This window comes from Podarcis melisellensis (genome assembly GCF_964234715.1).
Source record: "Podarcis melisellensis genome assembly, chromosome: 8".
NCBI lineage: Eukaryota > Metazoa > Chordata > Lepidosauria > Squamata > Lacertidae > Podarcis > Podarcis melisellensis.
Genome location: NC_138540.1, coordinates 33,906,584 through 33,923,197, shown reverse-complemented (window position 1 = coordinate 33,923,197; position 16,614 = coordinate 33,906,584). Strand labels below are relative to the sequence as shown.

Genomic DNA, 16,614 nt, shown 5'->3' with positions numbered 1-16,614 from the left:
GGCCACCACACAGGGGGCCATGGTTGGTCCTTCAGCCTGAGATTCAACTATCTGAAATGGCTGTCACATGAAAGATGGAGCAAGCTTGTTTTCTGCTGCTCCATTGCGGGGGGACCCGAGCTAACAGATTCAAATGGCAAGAAAGGAGATTCCAGCTAAACATTCAGAAGAACTTTCTGGTGGTAAGAGCTGTTCACCCATGGAATGGATTCCCTCAGAAGGTGGTGGACTCTCTCTCCTTGAAAGTTTGTAAATAGGGACTGGGTGGCCACCTATCAGGGATTCTTTCAGTGCAATTCCTGCATTTCCAGGATTTGGATTAGATCAGGCTTCCTCAACCTTGGCCCTCCAGATGTTTTGAGACTACAGTTCCCATCATCCCTGACCACTGGTCCTAGCTAGGGTTCATGGGAGTTGTAGGCGAAAAACATCTAGAGGGCTGAGATTGAGGAAGCCTGGATTAGATGATGCTTTGGGTCCCTTCCAACTCTATGATGCTATGATTCTAATTATACTATCCCAAGGAGCAGAAGCAGTAAGCTGGTTAGGATGGATAGGTGGGTAACTGTTTCTTCCTGGTAGGGGGCAAGGTGAGGCGATGGAGAGGATGGTGCAGTGCAAATGCAGGAGCTGAACCAGTCTGGTGCTCCTGGTCACCACTATGTTTATGCTATATTGACCTCCCACAGTTTTCTCACTCCCTTTGTTACTCCCTTTCCAGGTAAGCAACAGTGAGAGCCTTGTGGCCCCAGCTAGTCTGTCAATGCCTGGGCAATCCCCCATCTGACTTCCATACTCTTTGGGAAGAAAGGATCGTAGCCGGACAGAGCCAATAAATGGTGCCCTGTCAGTTTGGGATCCTTACTTGCTCAAGACCTAACCAACTCTTTCTGCCACCCAAATGAAAATGGTTTCTTGCAGATGGGCTCTCGGCATTGATAGTTGTGAGTATCTTGCCCCACAGCAATGGCGACCAGAGAACTCTCTTGCTCCAATGATAGGAAAGTCAACTAAGTTTTCAAAAAATAAAAGCTAAAGTTGGAAGGCCATGTGGTATGATCCCTGAAGGCACAGGAAACCCAGTGTTACATACACCATCCCTGATAGGTGGCCATTGACCTTGTTGTTGTTGTTTAGTTGTGTCCGACTCTTCGTGACCCCATGGACCAGAGCACGCCAGGCACTCCTGTCTTCCACTGCCTCCCGCAGTTTGGTCAAATTCATGTTAGTGGCTTTGAGAACACTGGCCAACTACCTCGTCCTCTCTCGTTCCTTCTCCTTGTGCCCTCAATCTTTCCCAACATCAGGGTCTTTTCCAGGGAGTCTTCTCTTCTCAGGAGGTGGCCAAAGTATTGGAGCCTCAGCTTCACGATCTGTCCTTCCAGTGAGCACTCAGGGCTGATTTCCTTCAGAATGGATAGGTTTGATCTTCTTGCAGTCCATGGGACTCTCAAGAGTCTCCTCCAGCACCATAATTCAAAAGCATCAATTCTTCAGCGATCAACCTTCTTTATGGCCATCGACCTTAGTCACCTCCTAATGATGGATGGTCCACTACTTCAGAAGCAGCCTGTTCCACTGTTGAACAACTTTTTTCGTTCTCGTCATTAAAGTAATAGCCTCTCTCTTTCTTCCTCTCTTTTTACTTCAAAGAGAAATCTGTACGTAAGTGATGAGCCATGGGATCTGCAAGCGGGCAAGGTGTACGTGTCGGAGTCTTGCTTGAGTCCCGGGTTCAACACAGTCACTGCCAAAAAGTCCTTCCACCAGAAATATTCTCCAAGTTTGGAAACCATGATCCCCATCCGCCTGAAAGCAAGGCAAGTTGTGTGGCATTAGGAAGCTGCCTAACGAGTCAGACCATTGAGTCCATCAAGCTCAGTACAGTCAACACAGACTGGCAGCAGCTCTCCAGGATTTCAGGCCTTACCTGGAGATGCTGGGGATTGAACTGGGGCGGGGGGGTGGGTCTTCTGCATGCGAGGCAGATGCACTACCACTGAGCTACATCCCTTCCCATAACTGGAATGCAAACAGCTTAACAGAGATTGCTTTGAATAGCATTTGCACCCTCTCGTTCTTTCCTGGAAAAAGGACAGCAAAAATAAATAAATAAATAAATAAATAAATAAATAAATCTCAAACTTGTGGGTCGGCATAAAACTGTGCACCTTATTTATTTATTTATTTAGAAAGGTGAATTTCTTTTGTGAATTGCTGGGCTATAAAAATACTCCATCCGTTGAAATGTTAAGGCGTCTCCTTAACACTGATTGATGAGAGGCAGACCTTCTGAAAGGATTCTGTTTATGACTCTCTCTGTTTAATGCAATGTTACCATGATATTGAACAAAAGAAGTCCTATTTTATTCCATTGACGTTTATACCCCTCCTTTCTATGATAAAACCAGAAACTTCCTAAAGCTAGCAGGTCCAGATCTGGTCAGTGCTTGGCGCTCTAGATATACCATTCCGAGTTCTGCAAAAGTCAAGAAATAAATGAATTATAAATAACACACGGGTATGCATAAAAAAAGGGGGATGCAGGTGGCACTGTGGGTTAAACCACAGAGCCTAGGGCTTGCTGATCAGAAGGTTGGCGGTTCGAATCCCTGCGAGGGGGTGAGCTCCTGTTGTTCAGTCCCAGCTCCTGCCCACCTAGCAGTTCGAAAGCACGTCAAAGTGCAAGTAGATAAATAGGTACCACTCCAGCGGGAAGGTTAACAGCGTTTGTGTGCTGCTCTGGTTCGCCAGAGGCAGCTTAGTCATGCTGGCCACATGACCTGGAAACTGTATGCCAGCTCCCTCGGCCAGTAAAGCGAGATGAGCAACCCCAGAGTCGGTCACGACTGGACCTAATGGTCAGGGGTCCATTAACCTTTAGTTTATGCATAAAAAAGCCATTTGCAGCAGAGATGGTGACCCTCAATATGTTTCTTGTGCTCCAACTCTCATCAGCCTCAGCCAATGGTCAAGGATGATGGGAATTGTAGTCCGCCACATCTGGAGGGCCACGCCTTCTCCACCCTTGGTTTTTCATGATCTGGGTCTGTGCTAACAAGCGTATTTGCAAATAGAAATATAGGGGAGAAAGAGTGTACATACATATGAATAGTGGAATGATCTACGTAAGCAATGAAAGGATAGCAAATAAGAAGTGCAGACTATTACACCCAATTCTTTTGGGGACCTTCAATTGGGGTGTGACTTCCCGCATTAAAAAGCAGAAACTTTAACTAATCTTATCGCTTTCAGAGCTACTTCCTTTTGGCCACATTTATTTGTATTTAACCAATTATTGGTAATAGCTATTGACTTCCTTATGAATTAGTTACGGCACATCTGTGTCAGGTGAAGGTTTGTACATATTTGGTAAGTAGCTATATATAAATAGTTTGTGCTTCAAATTTCCTTTACCTTTATGTTTTCATTAGTTAAGAATGTGTTTGTTTATATATATATATATATATATATATATATATATATATATATATAAATAAATAAATATATATATCATGCAGCTTCTGGTATCACTAGATCAACTTCACCAGCTTTGTCAAATTAATTAAACTGAATAGTTTTAAATGGATTTTGAATAAATGTGCAATTAATTGTTACTGTTCTGAATGATGCTTTTCATAGGGTATAGGGTACTGGGGATATGTTTATGGAACCAAGGGGCTGTGACCCTAGACTATTTGCGAACCACTCAGTTAGACGTTAGGAGCAAACCCATGAGAGTTTTTGAGTTTGGATGGACAAACTGCCTGATGCAGCAGAAGGCAGCTTGCTAGCAATGCAATAGTTTTTTGTTTTATTTTACTCTCTCCCCTCTCCCGGGCAGGTCAGCTGTGAATCCAATAGACAACGCGGGGCTGCTCTCATTTGCGACATTTTCTTGGCTCTCGTACGTCATGCTCCGAGGATTCAAGCACAAACTCAGCATGGACTCCTTGCCTCCTCTCTCCCCCCTTGACAGCTCAGAACGAAACACCAAAAGGTAGCAGGATTTTGACACACCAGTACAGTCATACCTCACATTATGTTTGCTTCATGTTATGTTCTTTCAGGTTACATCCCACGGCGACCCAGAAGTACTGGAAAGGGTTACTTCCGGGTTTCGCTGCTTGCGCATGCACAGAAGCGCAAAATGACGCCACACGCATGTGCAGAAGCGCCGGATCGCAACCCACATGTGCACAGGCGTGCTGCTGCGGGTTGCGCTCTTTTCATGTTGCAAACGGGCCTCTGGAACGGATCCCGTTCACAACCAGAGGTCCCACTGCATATGTAAGAGCTTTTTCTGCATCCTGGGAACGATCACTTACATGTCCTCACGCCCATCTCTGCTCTTGAGAACTTGAATGTAATAGGCAGTTCTTAGCTAGGAAATAACACTATTTGCAGCTTCTTGCTGCTCTGCTCATGTAAAGTTCAGGGAAACAGGATGGGAGGCCATTGTCCTTCCCTCCCCCCTCCCCAATTTTTTGTTGTGCGTGCATGCATGCAATGTTATGATCCTGGTTTCATCCAGTCTCCCTGCAATTTTTGTGTGCAGTCACCTTACAAGCAGGGCTGGCGCCATGACCTGGCATCCGTGAGCACCCAAACACAGGCACCCCAGTGAGGCCTGTTCCTCATTCTTTAGTTCAGGAAGGCTTAACACAGGAATACCAGAAGGGTCCAGCTGCTGCATCAGGCCATAAAGACCCAGCTGCTCCAGCATCCTGTTCTTACAGTGTCCAGCCAGGTGCCTGTGGGAAGCTTGGAAGTAGGAACCTGAGCACCATGGCGCTCTTCCGGCTTGCGATTCCCAGCCAAGTGGCATTCAGAGGGAATTCCGCCTCTGAAGGGAAGACCTCTTAAGCTAGTAGCCAAGCTGAAAGGCCCCTGCATCTGCTCAGAGGTACGGTCTTCCTGCTGCTTCACATATCATTGGAAGGAAGAGCATCATGTGCCAACAAGGAAGGTAGTCATAGCCTTGTGTTCTTCCATCCCTATTTATCTTGTGAACCACTGTGAGATCTTTTGAAGATGGGTGGTATATAAATCCAATATTAATGAATGAATACATACCCTAGAATGGATAGCTCTGTCCTCCCTTTTAACGCCATCCACGTTGGCCATCAGCGTGGCATCTTTTGTCTTGACACTGGTTATTAGAATTCTTAGTGGAGCATTTGCTTCAGCGTTGATACAGGTCAAAATGAGAGCTTATATTTGAGCTGGAGGTGCCATCCCGTCTGAACTACCAGCGAGGCCCTGATCGAGGCAGGTGCCTACATATGCCTCCCTCCTCCTCCCAAGTAGCATCACTCAAGCCTGAACTTCCTCCCTGGCTCACTGTCCCCTTTGCTCCTATGACTCCAGAGACAGGGGCGTAGGAAGCGGGATGTGGTGGGGGTGGCGCGCCCTGGGTGTCATCCCAGAGGGGGTTGACAAAATCCCCCCTGCGTGGATGGCGCCGTCGCACCGTGATAGGCCCTCTGCCGGGAGGATCGTGCCGCCACAATTGGCTCCCCACTGGGAGGATCACGCTCCCATGCCATGATCACCCCCCCCCCCGCTGCCGGGAGGATCGCACCACAGCACTGTTATCGGCCCATGGACTGATCGTCCTGCCCCCGGGTGGACGGCACATGCCACTGTGGCGCTCGCCTTCCTCCGAGTCCCCGCCTGGCACGGAACCGTTACCTTTGGCCATAGACCGGCTTCTCATGCTGCACCCCTCAGAAGCGTGAGAGGGAAGGGGCGCCTCTCTGAGGGAAAGGCAGCCCGGCGAAGCCCCTCTATCCGTTCCTCGCTCCCTCCCTCACCCCAGCAATACAGAAGCCGGCTCCACCGTCCTTCCTGCTGGTTAAGAAAACAGAAGAAGAGGCGAAGAATGCAGTCAGGTGTCCTTGGCACTTCTGCAGGGTGGCCTCTCCCTCAGCGCAGCTCTTGCCTCAACCGCTAAAAACACACACACACAACCGCTAAACACACACACACACAGCAGCAACCCCAAACACACAGAGAGAGTCAGAAAAAGTTTTATTGTTGTTGGTGTGACATTGCGGCCCCAAATGCACACAGAAAAAAACACCAGCAAGGTAAAAGTCTCCGCTCCTGAGGAGCTTTTAGTGTAAATGTGACTCTGGAGAGATGAAGGTCAGTGGTAAGCGGCATTTCGCTTTGAAGTGTGTGCCCGCATACCTGGAAGCCCATTAAATGTGTGGAATTTGTTTTTAGCTAGCAGCAGCACTTTTAACATGCTCAGAGTAACTAACTTGTGGACCTTTTTTAAAATCAAATTTTCCAAAAATAAAATACAATTACTGTAGCCAAACATTTTCCAATATACGTTCCCTTAGTAATTGACTTCCCTTTCATGGTTTCCTCAAAATTATCTATTGCTGCTGCATATTATAATTAATCTATACTTTTGTTCCTCCAATTTATTCTCAGAATAACTTTTACTGCTGAGATTACACCAAACCTACTAGAGTTTTAACATTTCCCCACCACTAATCATTTTCGCTATCTTTACAATAATATTTTTAATAACCTACAGACATTTCCCAATTCTCCTTGAAGGCTGTCTCATCTTGTTCTCTGATTTTACTAGTTAAGTTAACTAATTCAGCATATTCCATAAATTTCAACCGCCACCCCTCTTTTATAGGTACTGCATCCACCCACCATTTGGGGGCATATAGTACTCTCACTGCAGTAGGCACATACAGAAACAAATTCCTTTGATTCTTTGGTACATCTGGTCCAATTATCCCTCGGACAAAAGCTTCTGGGTTGGGGTTTTTTTTGGGGGGGGAGGGAGTCCTCTTAAATATATATTTTTTCATCTCATTATGTATCATCTCCCCAAATCCATTACCTATTCTACAAGTCCACTGCATATGATAAAATGTACCTTTTGTTTTTTTCCCATTTCCAACATGTACCTGAGTCTGACTATACATCTTTGCTAGTTTACTTGTTGTAAAGTAACATCTATAAATCATTTTAACTTGTGGAACTATTTGGCCACAGTATGTAATGATGATAACTAGCACAGTTAGAGCTTTCAATAAGGATTAAGATAAATTTCATTAAGGTCTATCTATGGCTGTTAGAGAGATGTTTATCTAAATTAAGGTAACTGGTGACACCACCCAAGGGAGGAAGGGGGAGAAAGCTTTCTTTGATGAGGGGTGGAGGGAGGGAGGGGGAATTTCAATGGGGGGGGTGACAAAAAAAATTATGCACCGGGTATCACCTGACCTTGCTACGCCACTGCCCAAAGGTGACCAGGGTGAGGTCTGAGAGCCAGCCTGGAAGCCAGGCACCCAGGATAGGGTGTCTGGATCTGGCCCAGTGGTGTTGGTTGCCAACTGAAGCCTAGAAGTGGCTCGTTGCAAGGAATTACTCCCATAGAATTGCAGAGGTCATCTGTTCAGCACTGACTTTGTAGCTAACCATAAGAAGTGGGTCTCTTCCAACCAGCTTGCGAGTGGAGGAAATGTGCAGTGCTGTTGTTTGCCTTTGACAGATTGCAACACCTTTGGGAAGAAGAGCTGGCCAAAGTCGGTCCCAATAAAGCTTCCTTACGCAGGGTGGTGTTTAAATTTCAAAGGACCCGGATTCTGGTAGACATATCGGCTAACATCATTTCAGTTATTATTGGTGCTTTGGGCCCGGTGAGTAGCATGGAAATACAATTTATAAACACGCTTGAAATGTGTGTTTCGAAGGTGGGGGGGGGGTTGTCAGGTGGCATTCGCCAATCTGGCTCTCTCCAGATGTGTTTGAACTGCTGCTCCCATCATCCTCGGCCAGCATACCTTCCATTTGGCAGATTATCTCCCCACCCTGAAAAGCAACCGAGAAACTCTTTTGCAGACAGTGATCATCCACAACATCCTGGCGCACAGTGAAGACGACTCCTGGGACGTCATCCATAGGATTGGCCTCTGCATAGCCCTTTTCATCACAGAGTTTTCCAAAGTCTTCTTCTGGTCAATGGCCTGGGCCATCAACTACCGCACCGCTATCCGATTAAAAGTTGCCGTGTCGACCCTGACATTTGAGAAGCTGCTGTCATTTAAGACTTTGGCATGCATCTCTGTCAGCGAAGTAAGTTGGCTTTATTTTATCTGTCGCTCACCTTTCCTCCAAGGAGCTGAAGGCGGTGCACATGGTTATCTTCCATTTTTTAAATCCTCACAACAACCCCACGAGGTAGGTTACAATGAGGGATGCAGCTTATATTCGGGCCAATACAGTACAACCTGGGGCCCACGTTGGCGCCCCTGTCACTGGATAAGGCTATGAATGACTGCAAGTCATGATGGCCAGGTGCTTCCTCCAGGTCTAGAGCCAGCTATATGATGAGGGGAAACAGTAGGAGAGGGCCATTGCCCTCCTGTGCTACTTGCAGACTTCTGTTTAGTTCTGCTGGACTAGGTAGGCCTTCAGGAAGATCCAGAACAGGAGGCTGGCATTATAAACCAGGTGGTTACACATCAGCCGATTCGGGTGTTATACATGCATTGACAATGAATTGAAAACCTTTGATTACAAGATCACCTCTGACTAGAGACAGACAAACCTGTCGACTTTGATTCTCTGAGTTTCTCATTTTTCCAGTCTGCATTTCCACAACACTCTTCTAATTTTTTTTAAGCCCTCATGAAAATTTGACATATTAGTGCAAATTTATCTTAACAGATGTAAGCAGTTTAAACTAATGACACACATTTTTGCAAGCCATTTCCTCAAGATAATGCATTTTTTGTATATTTTTATTAATGTGAGATGTCTGTGCACATGTCACTCTAGTATGTGCATTTTGGTACACATTACACGTACAGGAGAACTGCATTGCGAAATTCGGAAAAGTGGGAACTTCAAGGATGGCTCACACATTGTTTAAGAAAGTACAAATTTAGTAGGTTCGTCTTTAAATGTGAACCAAACTGAATTTCTCCCTCATTCTTCCTTCTGACTAGTTGGTCACAGCATCACTCTTGGTTCCTTTGTATCTTTCAGATGATCAATTTGCTAAGCAATGACGGCTATCGAATATTTGACGCTGCTTTAGTTTGTCCCCTGCCGCTTGCTGTACCTCTGCTGATGACCATCGGCACAATCTATTCCTGCATCATCCTTGGTCCCACGGCACTCCTAGGGCTGGTTCTTTATATTATATTCATACCTGTACAGGTAACACAGTCATTTCCTACATAATCATGGCATTATTTAGTGGGAAGTAACCAATGAAAATCCTCGTTATTACATATTTTTTACATGGCTGTTTATCTGTATATATATCATATATATTTTATATATGAATGTTTTATGATGGCCTATATTTGTAATGCCTAATAAAGGTTTGGCGAAGTAAGTTTATGTCAATAACTGCTTTAGAAAAAAGGTCCCTAGAGAACCTGTAGATGGGTGGGCATTTTTGGTGGGTATATTCTACAACATGTTATTGGCCTCATTCACACCATACATTTAAAGCACTCTGGTCCTGCTTTAAACAGTCATGACTTCCTCCAAAGAATCCTGGGAGCTGAAGTTTGTTACAGGTGCTGAGAATTTTTAGGAGAACCCCTCTCTTCCCCTCTCAGAGCTACCATTTCCCAGAGTTCCCTGAGAAGAGGATGCATAGTTAAACCACTCTGGGAACAGAAGCTCTGGGAGGGGAGTAGAGGGGTCTCCTAACAACTCTCAGAACCCTTAACAAATGACAGCTCCCAGAATCCTTTAGGATAAGCCACGGCCATTTAAAGTGGTGCTTTAAATGCCTAGCGTGTCAATACGCCCCCTGATGCAATAATAGTGGTAGATTTATCCCTGGGTGTCCACACACCACTCCCCTTTATTAGTTGTTCTGCGATGCTTCCCCAATATTATTGCGTTACTGCCGCCTGGGGCGTCACCCTTGTGCTATAGTACAACATTCGTACAGCACAACCTGGAACATTAGTAGTGTGAATCTTCACAGGATTTCAGCAGGAAGCTACAGGAGTGGATATGAAGCAGTATGTCCTTCTCAAAACTTTTTCAGGTGCAAAAAGGGCTGAAAGCAAGATCGTGTGTAATGGTCCCCATACCATCATGAGCCCAAATAATCCTGAACGCATCTTGTCTGGAAGGGCCCATAGTCTATTCACTGGATGACATGGGACTTATATGTACCCGGGTGAAGTTAGGCATTTCCTGCCTCTGTCATGTTCTTGTTGAGGGTCAGGAAGTTGAACAAGAACTTTCTGACTGGTGTGTCCTCTAAGCCAGAGGTTCCTGAATTTATTTTTTTCAGGCCACAGTCCCCTTGGTTCCATAAACCCATTCCTCTGTGCGCCCTACTCAGCCCTACGAAAAGCATTATTCAGAATAGTGGTTTGCATGGCACACTAAGAAAGATCATGGCACCATAAAGTTCATAAGAGTAACAATCAATTGCACATTTTTTCAAAATCCAGTTAAAACCACAGCGGAGCCTCGGGTTGTGAACATGATCTGTGAGGGAGGCACGTTCGCAACCCGCAGCATTCACAACCCACAGTGCCGCACCTGCACACGTGCGGGTCACAATTTGGTGCTTCTGCGCATGCGCAAAGGGTGATTGCCAAAACCCAGAAGTAACCCGTTCTGGTACTTTTGGGATTGGCGCAGTGCGCAACCCAAAAATGCATAACCTGAAGCATCCGTAACCCGAGGTACCACTGTATTTAGTTTAATCGATTCAACAAAATTGATGAACTTGATCCAGGTATTCTAGCTTTCCAAAGTCTGATAGTAATTTAAACCCCCAGCGCTCCCTGCCCCCCTCTTGCCTCTTAGTCCCTGCCCACGTAATCCCACTGCCCTTTAGGGGTGCTACCAGGCTACTTCCATGAGTAGGGGGAGAGGCACTTTCTCAAGCGTGTGCTCTACCACTGAGCTACTTGGACCTTCCCCAACACTGAAAGGGCTTTTTTGTTTTTTTTTTAAACAGGCCCGTTAGTATTTGTCTCTTAAATTGTTTGCTCTCTTCGCATTTTGCCTATTTACTGTAGATGCTCATAGCCAAGATAACATCTGTATTCCGAAGAGCCGCCATTCTGAAGACGGATAAGCGTGTGCGAGTAATGTCTGAGATTTTAACATGCATCAAGCTGATAAAAATGTATGCTTGGGAGAAATCTTTTGCGAATACCATCAAAGGTATGGGGCACGGCGGGGGAAGAGTTCTTTTGCATCTCAGCTGAGTTCCTTAAGGGGATCGTTACCTGCAATTGTCTTTGTTTCAGTGGTCATCTGAGATTAAAATTTGCAAAATTGCATTCCATTGTCTAGAACAGGTGGTGTGGCCAAAAGTGGATGTCGCCACTGCACACCTGCCATGTGGCACATACAAGCACACCGCCCTCCTTCTCAGCTGATCCATGCAGGTCAGCATGGGAGGGGCATTACATACAAATGATGACAGCCAATGTTCAGATTTCTCACAGTGAAATATGCCACTGTTTGGAATTATTAGTAGCTCTTCGGCTTCAAGGGAGAATATAGGATCCCCAAGGAGAACATCCTGATACCTAAAGACAGAACAAAGCTTTAAAAAGGACAGGTCACAAGCCTCCAATCCCAATAATTATTCTTCCCAGGGATTGTGAATGTGGCAACCTGAATTTGTACCTTTTCCATAGGTTTGCTTTTCATTCAGTTCTCTCTACTGTATTTCTTATATGTTATCAAATTATATGTTTTTGATAAAATAAATGCAGATAAATACATTTCAAAATATGATTTTCAATCTGATGACTGGGGAAGGAGTGATCTGCTTCCCCATGAGGGCACCTAGGATTGGAAAAGGGGTTTAAACCTCCCCATTCAACCCAGCTCTGTTAGCTGAAGTGTTACCACTGCCTCCAAAATCAGTGGGGTCTTGTCATTTGCTTGCAGTGCGGTAGCTCATCTGGGTAGTGGCATTCCTAGCCTAGAAGGTTCTGTGGTTTACCACTTTGCTAAAATCATAACAGCTTGATAGATGTATTTTGCCCTCCCTAGGCACCAGAAAAAAGGAAAGGATAATCCTGGAAAAAGCCGGATATGTACAGAGCGTGAATTCTGCCCTAACCCCGATTGTGTCCACCACGGCGATTGTCTTGACATTCACCTTCCACATTCTTCTGAAGCAAGAGCTAACAGCCTCTGTTGTAAGGCTTAGCCCCAATTTACATTTTGTCAATGATCATTTTGTCAGTTTCATATTTTGACCCTGATGTTGTTGACATTACTTTTCTGGCACCCTAAAACTTAGGGTCAAACTAACATTATTCCAGCTTTGTATGTAGTTACTCACCTGTTCACCATGTAGTTCACCATGGATGACCAGTCATTCTGTGATGGTGAGTGCATTGCATTCCTTGGAGGTGAGAGTAAGAAGGCCAGTGGAGGAAGAATAGACCACTCCATCCCTTGTCTACCAGCCTGCTTTGTTTCCATGCTAGCTGTGGAAGAAGGAAAGTCTCTTCATCCACAACCTGCACACAAAACAAGCATGGGGGGTAGAGATGAGAAAGATCACTCCATCCCTCCTCCAGTAGTCCACTTGATCGAATGCCTTTTTAAAAAAATATAACCCCCCCCAACATTCTAAGAGGTTAGCTGGAAACCTCTTAGAGGGGGGCACATAGAGAAGGACCTCAGATGCTGATTGTAGGTCTGGGTAAGTTCATACCTGGAAAGGCAGCCCTTGGAAACCTTGGGGTATTGGGGTCCTGTGTTGTGCAAGGCTTTATAGGTCAAAACCAGTATTTGGAGTTGGTCCTTTTGTCTGCATACCTGTGCTGATGAGCTGGATTCCTGTTTTATCTCCTTCCACAGCAAATTGAGAAGGGCCATAGATCAGTGGTAGGCACCTGGTTTGTATGCAGAATTATTATTATTATTATTATTATTAAGAATACCATGCCCATCTGGCTGGATTTCTGCAGCCATTCTGGGCAGCTTACAGCATATACAGAATGTCTCAGATCCAATCCCTGGCATCTCCAGGTTGTGCCGGGAACTTCCTCTGTCTGAAATACTGGTGAGCCACTGCTGATCAGTGTAGACAAAGCTAGATGGACCAAACGGTCTGACTCAGTAGGCAACTTCCTATGTTCCTATGAGAGCTGCTACTAGTCACTGTAAACAATACTAAGCTAGACGAACGAGCACTTTGATGATAAGTATAATGCAGCTCCTTATGTTCTATATGGCAAAAGAGCTAGAGAAGGAGTGGGGACAGGGGAAACTGTCTCCCAAGCCTCCATCAGAGAAATTCAGTGCAGCATCAAAATTCATATTGCAACCTGGCAGCTTTAGTCCATGTTGCCATTGTCGAGATGGTGTAGCGGTTGGAATGTTGGGCTAGGACTGCAGGGAGCGAGGTTTAAAGTCCCAGTCTGCCATGATACCAGCTGCCTTTTAACTCCTTTCCCTTTTCAGGCCTTCAGCATGATCGCTATGTTTAACGTCATGAGGTTTTCACTTGCCATTCTGCCGTTTTCTGTGAAAGCCTTTGCGGAAGCAAATGTCGCTATTAAAAGAATGGAGGTAAAACAACAACAACACAAATGTTTTAGGTTTGTTCAGCGGGAGCATGAGAAACAATGGCTTAGGCTGAGGTTCCTGTACCAGACCACACTATTGCTGTAGCAATATGCTGTAGCAATATGCACTTTAATCTATTATTACACCGGAGGCTGCTTGCTGGGGAAATTGCAGGAAACTGTACAAGTAATTTTACTCTGTTCATAACCCTTTGCTCTTGCTCTTAGTTCTGACATTCAGACTAGTTCCCAGAGTTTATTAATCCAGTGACTAAACACGCAGCTTCTGGACATCCCATTTTACTCCAAGCATACCTCTGCCACAATCACATAAGGAGTTAATTTTGTGCATTACTTTATTGGGTGCCAACCTTGACCCTGCCTCTCTCCTTTTTTTCCTTTAGAAAATTCTGCTCACCAAAACTCCTCCTGCCTATGTGATGGCACTGGAGGACCCCCAGAATGCTGTCGTCCTGAAAAATGCCACTTTGTCCTGGGTGAATTTGCCTAGTGAAAGCAGCACTAGAAGTAATAAAGAGAATGTCCTGAAAGTGAAAAGTGCACGCAAGCCCCAATCCACGACTGGAGTCGCCACATCTCACTCTCAGATATCAAGTTCTGGGAAGGAGTGCAGTAGTAGCAATGTCCTGTCCAACATCAGTTTTATGGTGAAGAAAGTAGGTATACCTGAATGATAATTTGCAGAAGAGTAGCTGTGTTAAGTCCAGCAAGGAAGAGCCGTGTGGCACCTTCAAGACTGACACGTTTCTATGGCATAAGCTTTTGTGGGCTGGTGTTCGTCAGATGTATGAAATGTTACCCCGAGTTGCAGATACATGCACAGAACACAGGTTATATCCAGTGCTATCTTTACTCAAAGCAGACCCATTGAAATTGATGGGCATGACTAACTTAGGTAGATTAATTTCAGTGGGTCTACTCTGATTAAAACTTAGTTGGCTATGGCCCATGGTTGGGTGAGGAAACAGTAAAAATTGAGATCAGAGGGAGATTAAAGTCTCATCTGCACTGTATATCTATTGCATCCCTTTGAACAGTCATACTTCTCCCAAGGAAAACAGAAAACAAGAACCAAAAGAATTGTTTCTCACAGGAAGTAAACAAAGCACAGATTTCTCAGCTCTTACACACAATTTGTGCGTAAAGTTTTAGACATGGCAATGTTACTGATGGGCCTTTCTCTGAAAGTCTAGTTTTGATGGATGTCAGAACTTAATGGGCCAATGTTATTCATGATGCAGAAAATAGCATGTCCCAGAATCCTTTGGGAAATCCACAAGTATTTAAAATGGTATAATACTGTTTTAAATATATAGTACAGATGGGGCCTAGATCAGGCACCCCCAAACTCAGCCCTCTAGATGTTTTGGGACTATAATTCCCATCATCCCTGACCACTGGTCCTGTTAGCTAGGGATGATGGGAGTTGTAGTCCCAAAACATCTGGAGGGCCGAGTTTGGGGATGCCTGGTCTAAATGAAGTAAAATAGACAGTGATAGCCAGTGCTTTTTTTCTGGGAGGATGCAGGGGTACACATACCCCTAAACATTTTGTGAATCTTTGTACTTTTGTCCATTTACTGTGTTTATTTTCCCCAATTTGAACTATAAAATGAGAGTACCCCTAAACATTTTTTTTTTTAAGAAAAAAGCACTGGTGATAGATATGCACTTAACTGGGGTAATTCATTCTATTTCTAATAAATCTTTTCTAACATTTCTTTCTGACTTCGATGTGCTACGGTTAAGAGTTAAGCAATCACTCTATGCATGTTCATGTAGCATGCCATTTGGGAAAAATGCACAATTGCTATGAATAGATCTGTTTCAAAATAAATTTTATTCGTAGGGCAAGGTTTTAGGGATTTGCGGACATGTTGGAAGTGGAAAGAGCTCGATCATGTCAGCGATATTGGGGCAGGTATGCTACCTTTTAAACATTTTGCAGAAAACGCACACTGTCTAGTGAAGTTACTTGTAATGTTGTACATTTTTCTGTATTAAATTATTCTATGGTTGTAATGGTCGAATAAGAATATCAACCTCAGCACTTGCAAAGTACAGGCATCAAGCATGTGTTGTGCAGTGTATAAAGTGTCAGCCTAGGACCTGGGAGATCAGGGTTCAAAACTCCACTCAGCTTCTGTCAATAGGCAGGGCGTTCCAAAGTGTAGGTGTTGCCACACTAAAATATTGATTTGTTACAAGTGAAGAACAAGTATCTCATGGTACCTGTAACAGTGCAAGTTTCGCAGATTGGAGTGGCTGAATGGGCGCATAGGGGGTAAGTTGGTAACAACCAGTGCAGATCTCTGAGAGAAGTGTTACATGCTACAACCATGCTACAACATTGTATTATTTTTATATTATTATTATTATTATTATTATTATTATTATTATTATTATTATTACGCCGCCCATCTGGCTGGGTTTCCCCAGCCACTCTGGGTGGCTCCAACAGAATATTAAAATCACAATAAAACAGCAAACATTAAAAACTTCCCTAAACAGGGCTGCCTTCAAGTGTTTTCTAAAAGTCAGATAGTTGTTTATTTCCTTGACATCTGATGGGAGGCTGTTCCACAGGGTGGGCACCACTACCAAGAAGGCCTTCTGCCTGGCCCCCTGTAACCTTGCTTCTCACAGTGAGGGAACCACCAGAAGGCCCTCGGCGCTGGACCTCAGTGTCCGGGCTGAAGAATGGTGGTGGAGATGCTCCTTCAGGTATACTGGGCTGTTTAGGGCTTGAAAGGTCAGCACCAACATTTTGAATTGTGCTCGGAAACGTACTGGGAGGCAATGTAGGTCTTTCAGGACCAGTGTTATATGATCTCGGCGGCCGCTCCCAGTCAGCAGTCTAGCTGCCGCATTCTGCACTAACTGCAGCTTCCAGGTTAGGCACAAAGGGAAGCCCTACAATACAATGCATTGCAGTAATCCAGTATTGGAGCCACCAGTGCCTGAACAGCTGTGGTCAAGCTCTCCTGGTCCATTCTGGGAGAATGGCCGACATATCTATTAATAGCTATGG

General features: G+C 44.9%; 1 protein-coding gene across 4 annotated transcripts in view; it reads left to right on the top strand.

Annotated features, from left to right (window-relative positions):
• The first annotated feature begins 1,411 nt into the window (after nt 1-1,411).
• LOC309377077 (ATP-binding cassette sub-family C member 12-like) overlaps nt 1,412-16,614 on the top strand; it is a 56,611-nt gene continuing 41,408 nt past the window's right edge. The window contains exons 1-10 of one of the 4 annotated variants that reach the window (XR_014171427.1): nt 1,412-1,820; nt 3,845-4,000; nt 7,529-7,676; nt 7,879-8,112; nt 9,028-9,201; nt 11,043-11,190; nt 12,034-12,182; nt 13,459-13,566; nt 13,967-14,239; nt 15,433-15,504. Coding sequence is in view for 2 of the 4 variants with exons in the window: in XM_081923989.1 (XP_081780115.1) it covers nt 1,795-1,820; nt 3,845-4,000; nt 7,529-7,676; nt 7,879-8,112; nt 9,028-9,201; nt 11,043-11,190; nt 12,034-12,182; nt 13,459-13,566; nt 13,967-14,239; nt 15,433-15,504 (1,488 nt within the window). In the remaining 2 variants the exon portion in view is untranslated. The remainder of the gene's footprint in view (nt 1,821-3,844; nt 4,001-7,528; nt 7,677-7,878; nt 8,113-9,027; nt 9,202-11,042; nt 11,191-12,033; nt 12,183-13,458; nt 13,567-13,966; nt 14,240-15,432; nt 15,505-16,614) is intronic. The other 3 variants (XR_014171426.1, XM_081923989.1, XM_081923990.1) reach the window with 3 other exon arrangements.